Here is a 12,975-nt window from a genome sequence, read left to right as displayed (position 1 = left end):
AAAGGAAAAGGATTGTGTTCCATTGTTTTAGATTTGTAAATCAAAGCTTTATTGAGGTATAATTGAAATCCAGTGAATTGAATGTTTGAAGTGTATAGTTTGACAAGTTTCGAAATGTACACATGTGTATGTATTGTATTGGTACACACAGACACACACACACTCAAACCATCACCACAATCAATATAATGATCGATTTCTTCATTTGTAAGCTACTCTACTCCTTCTTGTGCTTACTCCCTCCTTTTCCAAAGCAGTCACTGGTCTGCTTTCGGTCACCATAGATTATTTTGCATTTTCTCAAATTTTATATAAATTAAGTCATAAACCCTTTTTTGTGTGTGAACTGTTTCACTCAACATAAGACTCACCAGTATTGTTGAATGTAAACAGTAATGTGCTCCGTTTTATCGCTGAAGAGAATTTCATTATACGGCTATACCACAATTTGTTTATTCATTTGTTGATGGACATTTGGATTATTTTCACTTTTTGGGTGTTAAGAAATAAAAGTATTATGACCATTCATGTACACGTCTTTATGTGAACGTACACTTTCATTTTTCATGGATGTATAACCGTATAACCTAGGAGTGCAATTGTCAGGTTTTATGATTAGATGTGTCTTATCTTTATAAGAAATTGCCAAACTATTTTACAAAGAGATTGTACCATTACATTTTCACTAACAGTGTATTAAAATTAAAAAAAAAGTAAAAAAATTAAAAAAGTTAATAAAGAGTGTGTGAAAGTTATACTTGTTCCATATTCTTGCCAACTTGGTATGGTCAGTCTTTTAAATTTAATTTTAATAGATGAATAGTGGCAGTTTTAATTTGCATTTTCCTAACAACTAATGATGCTAAACAGCCTTTTGTGTGCTTATTTGTTAATGATATATCTTTTGTGAAGCGCCTGTACAAATCTTTTGCCCATTTTAAAAGTTGGGTGCTTATTTTCTTAATGATTTTTGAGATTTCTGATTTATTCTGGCCCTCAGTCCTTTATCCATAAGTAATTTGCGACTATTTTCTTCCATTCTATGGGTTGTCTTTTTATTCTCTTTGTATCTTTGAAAGAGCAACTTTTTATATTTTGATGCACTCCGGTTTATCAATTTTCTAAATGGATTGTACTTATGGTATCTTACCTATGAAATCTTTGCTTCATGTATGGTTACAAAGATCTAATTTAACCTGTTTTTAGAATGTTTATTTGTAACTAACATTATTACCTCAAGGTTTATATTTTTTTTGTGCTCTTTCCAGACAGCATTTGGAATTTACAGACACATGACACCTCTAGGTTTTATTCAACAAGTTAACAGAAATAATTTCTGCAGTTTTAATACATTGATTCATTAATTACAGTTATTTATTTATTTCCTTTTAGTACCAGCTCATCAAAAAAAGAGGGAAAACACACTGTTTGATATTCACAGATCTCCAGCAAGAAGAAGCCATATCAGGTAAATTTTGTTTGTTTTTGAATGGAGTAAATATTTACATCTGTCGTTTGGATATGTGCTTTAGTCTTTTTTTTTTTTTTTTTTAAGATTTCTTTGTTTCCTTCCCCCTCATTATCTGCTCTCTGTGACCATTTGCTGTACGTTCTTCTGTGTCTGCTTGTCTTCTCTTTAGGTATAAAAGATAAGGAAAAGATAATACATTATCCTTGGGTCCACAATTATGAGCATGAAATGCTTTGCTCTAGCTTTACGCTCTAGTCTTCCATCCTCCCTCAGTAACATTGACATTGTTATTAGCTTTTTTTTTTTTAAGATTTATTTTATTTTTGCCCCCCTCCCCCCATTCCCTGCTCTTTCTATCCATTCGCTCTGTGTTCTTCTGTGTCTGCTTGTATTCTCATTAGGTAGCCCCAGGAACCGATCCTGGGACCGGTGAGTGAGAGGAGATCGTTCTCTTGCGCCACCTCAGCTCCCTGATCTTCTGCGTCTCTTATTATCTCTTCTCAGTGTCTGTTTTGGTTGTATCATCTTGCTGCACCAGCTCTCTGCGCTGGGCAGTACTCTTGCGCGGGGCAGTACTCTGCACAGGCCAGAACTCTGCGTGGGCCAGCTCCCTACACGGGCCAGCTTGCCCTCACCCGGAGGCCCTGGGCATTGAACCCTGGACCTCTTATATGGTAGATGGGAGTCCAATTGCTTGAGCCACCTCTGCTTCCCTTTTTGTCTATTTTTAACAGTTCTTTATATAGTAAGGAGATTAGTCCTTTTTGATATAAAGTTTTCCCCCAGTTTGTAATTCATCTTTTGACTTTGCTTTTGGTTTCCTTTGCCATGCAGAAGGCTTTCATTTTTATATAGTTAAATTGATTACTCCTTTCTTTTCTGGCTTTCAGATTTTGAATCCTAGAAAAGCCTTCCCAAATCTAAAGTTATAAAGGAATTTGCATGTCTTTATTTCTTTAACTTAATTTAAAAAAAAATTATTTTTTATCTCCTCGTTGTTTTGTGCTTGCTGGCTGCTCTCTTTGTCTGTTCATTGTGTGCTCATCTTTTTAGGAGACACATGGGAGGCACCCCCAATGGCTTGAGCCACCTCTGCTTCCTTCGTTTTCTTTTTAAATTCTTATATTTTGGAATGATTTTGAATTTTATTCTGATCTAAGGTTTGTGGTATAAATCCAATTTTTTTCCCAGATGAAAAATGAGTTCTCCTAACCTCATATTGATGTGCTTCTGGATGTTTGTTCCATTCATCTGTCCATTAGAACTTCAATTATTGGGGCTTTACATTGTAATATTATGTTGCAATCTGTTTTAATGTTTGTAAGGTCTGGTCCCCTTAACAGCTTTTTCAGAGTTTTCTGTTGATATGACTTTCCATTAAAGTACTTTATTTTAAATGTCATTGAGTTGCGTTTTAAAGCTCTCTCTCTCTGATTTTTGCACATATATTGTTAACTTTTTCTTTAGGTAACTTACTTTTCTGTTGTTTTGTAATAGATTCCCTCCCTTGCTGCTCCCACCCTTTTTTCTTTCTTCCATTGTATTTTCTATCTGGTTGTGGTTTATATGTATGAGAACAGTTGATATCTGTATATTAATTTGGCATATCACTCCTTTTTTCTGTTTACACCACTCCTTTTTTCTGTTTTAACAAATCAGTTGTATTAGTACATATTAATAAAGCATACAGTTCATCAGAATTGTACAATCAGTGATATTTCTTATGATCACAGAGTTGTGCATTCATCATATAAGTCATTATTAGGGCATTTTAATTATTTTAGCAGTAATAATAACAAAGGAAAAACAGACAAGAAAATTCTTCACATCTCAATCTCTCTGTTTCCCCTGCTGTATATAGCTGCTATTTGTGGCTATTGCACATTTGTTTATTTATTTATTAAACAGCTTTATTGAGATATATGCAAATACTGTGTGATCTATCCAAAGTGTATAATTAGTAGCTTTTAGTATAATCACAAGGTTGTGCATCCATCATCACAGAAAAGTTTAGAACCATTTCATTACTCCAAAAAGAAAAATTTCACACCCCTTAGCATTACTTCCCCAGCCCTACATAACCACTGATCTAATTTCATCTTTATAAATTGATTTATATCTATATTTTATAAATGGAATCATACAATATGTTATACAATATATTTAGTACATAGTACTGCAATCATACAGTAGTTTTCCTTTTGTGTCTGACTTGCTTCACTCAACATAATGTCCTCCAGCTTCATCTATGTTGTCATATGCTTTATAACTTCATTTCTTCTTACATTGCATAATATTTCATCATGTGAATATATATACTATAGTTTGTTTATCCATTATTGTGTGATGGACACTTGGGTTGTTTGCAACTTTTGGCATTTGTGAATAATGCCACTATAAACATCAGTGTGCAGATATCTGTTCAAGTCACTGATCTCAGTTTTTCTGGGTATATACCCAGTAGTGGTATTGTAGGGTCACGTGGCAAATCTATATTCAACTTCTTTAGGGACTGCAAAACAGTCCTCCACGGTAGCTGTACCACTCAACATTCCCACCAACAGTGAATAAGTTTTCCTATCTCTCCACATCCTCTCCTACACTTTCAATTCTCTATCTTTTTAGTAGTGGCCATCCTCATAGGCGTGAAATGATATCACATTGTAGGATTGATTTACATTTCCTGAATCACTAGTGATGGTGAACAGTTTTTGTGTGTTTTTTTTTTTGCCATTTGTATGTCTTCTTTGGACAAATATCTATTCAAGTCTTTCGCCCATTTTTAATCAGGTCATTTGTCTTTTCATTGTTGAGTTGTAACTTTTCTTTCTGTAGCCTGGATTATTAAACTCTTATCGGTCATTTGATTTCCAAATGTTTTCTCCCATTGAGTTGGCTGCCTTTTCACCCTTTTGACAAAGTTCTGTGAGATGCAAAAGTGTTTAATTTTGAGGAGGTTCTATTTATCTATTTTTTCTTTAATTGCACTTGATTTGGATATAAGGTCCAAGAAACAATCTTTAAGATGTTTTCCTACATTTTCTTCTAGTAGTTTTATGGTCCTGGCTATCATATTTAGGTGTTAGGTCCATTTTGAGTTGATTCTAATATAGGGAGTGAGATAGGAGTCCTTTTTGATTCTTTTAGTTATAGGTATCCATTTCTCCCAGCACCTTTTGTTGAAGAGCCTGTTTTGTCCCATTAACATGGACTTGGTAGGTTTGTCAAAAACCTGTTGACCATAGAGGTGAGGGTTTTTTTCTGGACTCTCTATTGTATTCCACTGATCAATGTGTCTCTCGTTAATCCAGTACCATGCTGTTTTGACCACTGTAGATTTTATTTTAGTATGTTTCAAGGTCAGGAAGTGAAATTCCTGCCATGTTGCTCTTCATTTTTAGAATGCTTTTGGCTCTTTGGGTGCACTTTCTCTTCCTCATGAATTTGGTAATTGCCTTTTCTATTTTTACAAATAAGATTGTTGGCATTTTGGTTGGTATTGCATTGAATTTATTAATCAGCATAATTAGGATTGACATCTTCATGATATTTAGTCTTCCAATCCATGAATGCGAATGTCTTTCCATTTGTTTAGGTCTTCACTGATTTCTTTTTAGCGTTGTTTTGTAGTTTCCTGCATGTAGGTACTGTACTTCTTTGGTTAAATTTTTGTATTTGAGTCTTTTTTTTTCTATTATAAATGGAATTTCCCCCCTGATTTCCACCTCATATAGTTCAGTATTAGTGTCCAAAAACATTCCTGATTTTTGCGAGTTGACTTTGCATCCTGCCACTTTGCTGAACTCATTTATTAGCTCAAGTAGCTTTGTGGTAGACATTTCAGAATTTTCTAAATATAAGATTTTGTCATCTGCAAAAGTGAAAGTTTTGCTTCCTCTTTTCCCATTTTGATGCTTTTAATTTTTATTTCTTGTTTAATTGCTCTAGCTAGAACTTCTAGTAGAATGTTGAATAATATTGGTGACAGTGGATATCCTTGTCTTGTTTCCAATCTTAGAGGGAAAGCGTTCATCCTTTCCCCATTAAGTACAATGTTGGCTGTGGGTTTTTCATATATGCCTTTTATCACATTGAGGAATTTTCCTCCTATTCCTATTTGTAGTGTTTTTTATCAAGAAAGAATTCTGGATTTTGTCAAATGCCTTTTTTGCATTGGTTGAGATGATCATGTGTTTTTTTCCCTTCAGTTTGTTAATGTGGTTTATTACATTGATTGATTTTCTTATGTTGAACTAGCCTTGCATACCAGGAATAAATCCACTTGGTTGTGATGTATGGGTCTTTTGATTTGCAGTTGAATTCAATTTGCAAGTATTTTGTTGAGAATTTTTGCATCCTTGTTCATTAGAAGGATTGGTCTGTACTTTTCTTTTCTTGCAGTATCTCTATCTGGCTTTGGTAGCCGGGTCATATGCTAATGCTGTATTTTCTCAGGAACTGCCAAACCATTTTCCACAGTGGCTGCACCATTTTAAGTTCCTATCAGCAGTATACAAGAATTCCTAGTTCTTAACATCCTTACCAGCACTTGTTATTTTTGTTTTTAATATTAGCCATTTTAAATGGTATGAAGTGGTATCTCATTGTGGTTTTGATTTGTATTTCCCTAATAGCTGATAATTTTGAGCATCTTTTCATGTGCTTATTGGCCATTTTTTCTTTTGAGAAATGGCTATTCAAATCTGTGGCTCATTTTTTGATTGGATTGTTTTTTTAATTGTTGTTAAATTGTAGGAGTTCTTTATTCTGGATATTCAACCAATATCAGGTAATGGTTTTTCCTATTCTGTTTTTCTTTTCACTTTCTTTTTTTTTTTAAAGATTTATTTATTTTATTTCTCTCCCCTCCCCCGCTCAAGTTGTCTGCTCTCTGTGTCTATTTGCCGTGTCTTCTTTGTCCGCTTCTGTTGTTGTCAGCGGCACAGGAATCTGTGTTTCTTTTTTTTGTTGTTGCATCATCTTGTTGTGTCATCTTTGTGTGTGTGCGGCGCCATTCTTAGGCAGGCTGCACTTTCTTTCGCGCTGGGCGGCTCTCCTTATGGGGTACACTCCTTGTGAGTGGGACTCCCCTATGCAGGGGACACCCCTGCATGGCACGGCACTCCTTGCGTGCATCAGCACTGCGCATGGGCCAGCTCCACACGGGTCAAGGAGGCCTGGGGTTTGAACCGCGGCCCTCTCATGTGGTAGATGGATGCCCTAACCACTGGGCCAAATCCGTTTCCCATCTTTTCACTTTCTTGATAATGTCATTTAATGAACAAAATATTTTAATATTTTTGAGGTCCAATTTACCCATTTTTCCTTTGGTTGCTGGGGCTTTTTGTGAAATATCTTAAGAGTCCAGTGTCTAATATAAAATCATGAAGGTATTCCCATATGTTTTCTGCTAGGAATTTTATAATTTTAGTTTTGTTTAAGTCTTGATCCATTTTGAGTTAATTTTTATATATGGTGGCTCATTTAACTTTCTTTTGCATGTGGATATTCAGTTTTCTCAGCACCATTTGTTGAAGAGACTATTCTTTCCGTTGAGTGGACTTGGTTCCTTTGTCAAAAATCAATTGACCATAGATGTGTGGGTTTATTTATGTGCTTAGATCTATTCCACTTGTCTGTATGTTCTTCTGTAAATACCGTATTATTTTGATTATTGTAGCTTTGTAATGCTTTTTTAAAAAGAAGCATCAATTTTCTTGATACATATTGATAAAGCATAGAAATCTTAAAGTGTACAATCAGTGGTATTGGTATAATGTAATACTTCTAATTAGGAAATGTGAGTCCTCTAACTTTATTCTTTGTTTTCAAGATGGCTTTGGCTGTTTGGGAATCCTTGCCCTTCAGCATGAATTTGATGGTTACCTTTTCTGTAAAGATGACTGTTGGCATTAAAAAAAAAATATATTTATTTCTCTCCCCTTCCCCCCCCTTCCTGGTTGTCTGTTCTCTGTGTCTATTTGCTGCGTTGCCTTCTTTGTCCGCTTCTGTTGTCAGTGGCACAGGAATCTGTGTTTCTTTTTTTTTTGTTGCATCATCTTGTTGTGTCAGCTCTCTGTGTGTGCGGCGCCTTTCTTAGGCAGGCTGCACTTTCTTTCGTGCTGGGCGGCTCTCCTTACGGGGCACACTCCTCACGTGTGGGGCTCCCGTACGTGGGGGACACTCCTGCGTGGCAGGGCACTCCTTGCGCACATCAGCACTGTGCATGGGCCAGCTCCACACGGGTCAAGGAGGCCTGGGGTTTGAACTGTGGACCTCCCATGTGGTAGACGGACACCCTAACCGCTGGGCCAAGTCCGCTTCCTGACTGTTAGAATTTTGATTGGGATTACATTGAATCTATAAATCACTTTGTCTAGCATTGACATCTTAATGATACTCAGTCCTCCAGTCTTTGAAACTTGCGGTTAGCAAGTAATTAAACATATTAGTCTAATTCTTCTTATTAGCTTTTTCAAAGAGATTAAAAAATACAAACTACAGACTAGAAGAAAATATTTGCAAATCACATACTTGATAAAGAACTTATATCTAGAATATATAAAGAACTTTTAAAATTCAGCAATAAGCAAATAACTGAAATTTTAAAAGTGAGTGAAAGATTTAAACAATTTACCAAAAAAGTTATATAGCTTGCAATTTAGCAAATGAAAAGATACTCAATATCATTAGTAACTAAGGAAATGCAAATTAAAATGATCAGTATCACTGCACACCTATTACAAAGGCAAAAAATAAAATCTGACCGTATTTAGTGCTTATAAGGATGCAGGAAAACTTGAATTCTTATACGTTGTTGGTGGGAGCTCAAAATAGTTTAGCCGCTTTGGGGAAATGGACTTGGCGCAGTGCTTAAGGCGTCCATCTACTACATGGGAGGTCCACGGTTCAAACCCCGGGCCTCCTTGACCCGTGTGGAGCTGGCCCACGTGTGGTGCTGATGCGCGCAAGGAGTGCCGTGCCACGCAGGGGTGTCCCCAGGTAGGGGAGCCCCATGCGCAATGAGTGTGCCCCGTAAGGAGAACCGCCCAGTGTGAAAGAAAGTGCAGCCTTCCCAGGAATGGTGCCGCCCACATGGAGAGCTGACACAACAAGATGACGCAACAAAAAGAGACACAGATACCTGTGCCGCTGACAACAACAGAAGCAGACAAAGATACTAGACGTGGCAAATAGACACAGAGAACAGACAACTGGGGTTGGGGGGGAGGGGAGAGAAATCAATCAATCAATCAATCAATCTTAAAAAAAAAATAGTTTAGCCACTTCGAACAATGATTTGACATTTTCCTATAAGTTAAACATACTCTTGTCATACAACCTAGCAGTCCTACTCCTAGGTATTTACCCAAATGAAATGAAAACCTATGTTCACAAGAAAACCTGTACATGAATATTTATAGCAGCTGTATTCATAAACGCCATAATCCAGAAGCAATTCATATGCCTTTAAACTGGGGAATGGATAAACAAACTGTGGTATGCCCATGTAATATAATACTGCTCAGCAGTAGAAAAGAGTGAATCAGTGATATACACAACAATCTCAAATGCTTTATGTTAAGTGAAAGAATCCAGACTCAAGATCCTACTACTGTATTCCACTTGTATGACATTTTCCAGGGCAAAACTAAAGGGGAATAAATGAAAAAATTATGGGTTGCCAGGAGCTAAAGTCAGGGGAAGAATTGATTTTCATGAGGCTCAGAATTTTGGATGGTGATGAAACTATTCTATATTTTGATTGTGGTTGTGGTTACACATTGTTTACCTTTGTCAAAACTCTCAAAAGTATACACTAAAAAGGATGAATTTTACTATATGTAAATTATTCCTTAATTTTAAAAATGGAGGGAGTTATTGCTTAATGATACAGAGTTTATGAGGTGATGAAAAAGTGTGCCAATGGCTGTGTAAGCAATGGTAGCTACACTATTTTGAATATAATAATATTAAAATACTGAAATGTCCACTTGTAAGTGGTAATTTTGAGTTGCATATATATTACCACAATAAAAAACTTAAAGAAACAAAACAAAACTAAGTACCAGTGGTGAAAGTGGGCATAGTGGTCTTGTTCCTGATCTTAAGTGAAAGTTTTCACTGTTTCACCATTGAATATGGTATTTTTCATATATGAAGCACAATATTTTATTTATTTATTTATAGTGCATTTGTAGGTTTACAGAAAAATTATGCTTAAAGTACAGAGTTCCAACGTACCACTCTGTTATTTTTAAAAAATTTATTACTCATTCATTTGTGTCCCATCTGCGCTTTCTTTCCACTTGCCATGTGCTCTCTTTGTTTGCTCCTCCTCTCTTCAGGAGCTGAACATGGGACCTCCCATGTGGGGGAGAGGCGTTCAATCACTTGAGTCACCTCCGCACCTGACCACCCTCTTATTAATACCTTATGTTAGTGTGGTACATTTCTCACATTTTTTTTTTACTTAAAAATTTTTCTTTTGTCCATTTTATACATACTAATAAAGCATACAGACCATCCAAATTACATGGTCAGTGGTACTTGGTATAGTCACATAGTGGTTCATTTCATTATTTCAGTCATTATTAGAGCATTTTCATTATTCTAAAAATAATAATAATAAACCAGAAAAAATTTAGCCCTTTAATAATTACCTCACAATCAGTTTACACTTCCCTTGCCTTCATAGCTGCTATTCTGTTTCTAATTTATTTGTTTTTATATTTTATATGGATGGAGTCAAATAACATGTAGTACCTTTTGTCTAGTTTCTTTCACTTAGTATATTTCCTGATTTTTTTTTAACCTTAGTGGAAAATTATTAATACATTACTATACACTACTGTTCATTGTTTGCTTTGGTTGTGTTTTTGCCTGATATTAACATCTTGTAACATTACCGTACATTTGTTCAGTTTCAAAGAAAAGCAGTTTTATATATGCAGTATTACCTATATTCATATTTCACATGGGGTTTTGCTATGATATACAGTCTTATATTTTTTTAGCTTTCCTTTTTTTTAAAAAAATTTCTCTCCCCTTTCCCTTTGTTGTCTGCTCTCTGTGTCCATTCGCTGTGTGTTCTTCTGCATCTGCTTGCATTATCTGGTGGTACTGGGAAATTACATCTCTCTCTCTTTTTTTTTTAAGTTTTATTTTATTTTATTTATTTCTCTCCCCTTCACTCCCATTGTCTGCTCTGTGTCCATTCGCTGTGTGTTCTGCGTCCGCTTGCATTATCAGTCGGCACTGGGAAACTGCATCTCCTTTTTTTGTTGCATCATTTTGCTGCGTCAGTTCTCTGTGTGTGTGGCTGGGTGGGCTGCACTTTTTTCACGTGGGGTGCACACCTTGCATGTGGGGCATCCCTACATGGGGGCACCCCTGCGTGGCACAGCACTTCTTGTGTGTGGTAGCACTGTGCGTGGGCCAGCTTATCGCATGGGTCAGGAGGCCCTGGAGATAGAATCTTGGACCCTCCATATGGTAGACGGATGCTCTATTGGTTGAGTCACAGCTGCTCCTCTGTGTCTCTTTTTAGTTGCATCTCCTTTTTGTTGCGTCATCTTGCTGTGCAACTTGTCTGTGCATCTTGTCTGAGGTACAACTCCTGGGTGGGCTGCGCTTTTTTCATGCAGGATGGCTCTTCTTGTGGGGTGCAGTCTTTACGCATGGAACTCCCCTACGCAGGGATACCCCTGTGTGGCACAGCACTCCTTGTGCGCTGCAGCACTGTGTGTGGGCCAGCTTACCACATGGGTCAGGAGGCCCTGGGAATTGAACCCTGGACCCTCCATATGGTAGGCAGACGGTCTATCAGTTGAGCCATGTCTGCTTCCCTAGCTTTCCTTTTACTAATATACATGACGATAGACTTTCCCTTTCAACCACTGTCATACCCTTATATTAGGGCTGTTTGTTAGAAATACTGTGATGTGCTTTCACCGTTTCTATTCATTTCCAAAGATTTATGAACAACCTTTTAACCAATTGTGCACAGATTAACCCTCAAATTTCCATTCTCTAACTTCATTTTATATACATATTTAAAAATTTATTTTGTTTATACCCCTACCTCCCCTTTGTTTGTGCTCAGTGTTTGCTCTCTGTGTCCATTTTCTGTGTGCTCTCTCTGTCTGCTCAGTTTCTCTTTAGGAGGCACCAGGAACTGAACCTGGAACCTCCCATGTGATAGGCAGGAGCTCAGTCGTTTGAGCTACATCTGCTTCCCCTCATATTTTATGGTGATTTCTCTTCTAGGTATTAACTCTGAGTTTACACAATATATTTAGTGCCTAGTAGCACAGTCATACAATAAGTATTTGTCCTTTTGTGTCTAGCTTGCTTCAATCTATATAATGTTGTGCAGGTTAATCCATGCTGTCACATGCTTCATGACTTCATTTCTTCTTACAGCTGCATAATATTCCGTCATGTACATACACCACAGTTTTTTATGCATTCATTACTTGATGGACACCTGGGTTGTTTCCATCTTTTGGCAATCATGAATAATGCTGCTATGAACGTAGGTGTGCAGACATCTGTTCATGTCACTGCTCTCAGTTCTTCTGGGTATGTATCTGGTAATGGTATTGCCGGGTCACATGGCAAGTCTGTATTCAACTTCCTTAGACCTGCCAAACAGTCCTCCATAGTGGCTATACCATTCTGCATTCCCACCAACAGTGAGTAAGTGTTCTTATCTCTGCACATCCTTTCCAGTGCTTGTAGTTTTCTGATTTTTCATACTGGCCATTTTAATGGATGTGAAATGATATCTCATTGTAGCGTTGTTGTTTTTTTTAAAGATTTATTTTTTATTTGTTTCTCTCCCCTCCCCCCACTTCCCGCCCCAGTTGTCTGTTCTCTGTGTCTGTTTGCTGCGTGTTCTTTTGTCCGCTTCTGTTTTCAGCGGCCCGGGAATCTGTGTTTCTTTTTGTTGCGTCATTTTGCTGCGTCAGCTTTCCGTGTGTGCGGCGCTATTCTTGGGCGGGCTGCATTCCTTTCGTGCTGGGCTGATCTCCTTATGGGGCTCACTCCTTGCGCGTGGTGCTCCCCTATGCAGGGGATACCCCTGCGTGGCGTGGGCCAGCTCCACACGGGTCAAGGAGGCCCAGGACCCAGTGGTTAGGGCTTCCGTCTACCACATGGAGGTCCGCAGTTCAAACCCTGGACATCCTTGACCCATGTGGTGCTGGCCCATGCGCAGTGCTGATGCGTGCAAGGACTGCCGTGCCATGCAGGGGTGTCCCCCGCGTACGGGAGCCCCACGCGCATGGAGCATGCCCTGTAAGGAGAGCTGCCCAGTGCGAAAGAAAGTGCAGCCTGCCCAGAAATGGCGCTACCCACATGGAGAGCTGACACAACAAAAAGAAACACAGATTCCCGTGCTGCTGACAACAACAGAAGCGAACAAAAGAAGACGCAGCAAATAGACACAGAGAACAGACAACCGGGGTGGGCGTGGGGGCGGGGGGGGGGAATGGAGAGAA

The 12,975-nt window shown here is 37.9% G+C and overlaps 1 protein-coding gene across 2 annotated transcripts in view; it reads left to right on the top strand.

Moving 5' to 3' along the window:
• The window catches only part of ATAD2B (ATPase family AAA domain containing 2B), a 245,735-nt gene that overhangs the window by 50,969 nt on the left and 181,791 nt on the right, over positions 1-12,975 (top strand). For both annotated transcript variants that reach the window (XM_058287681.1, XM_058287680.1), the window contains exon 8: positions 1,393-1,468. In XM_058287681.1, coding sequence (XP_058143664.1) covers positions 1,393-1,468 — 76 coding nt within the window. The remainder of the gene's footprint in view (positions 1-1,392; positions 1,469-12,975) is intronic.

The sequence above is a fragment of the Dasypus novemcinctus genome, chromosome 25, assembly GCF_030445035.2.
Source record: "Dasypus novemcinctus isolate mDasNov1 chromosome 25, mDasNov1.1.hap2, whole genome shotgun sequence".
Lineage (NCBI taxonomy): Eukaryota > Metazoa > Chordata > Mammalia > Cingulata > Dasypodidae > Dasypus > Dasypus novemcinctus.
Note: the sequence above shows the minus strand (reverse complement) of the source record. Positions and strands in the feature narration are given on the sequence as shown.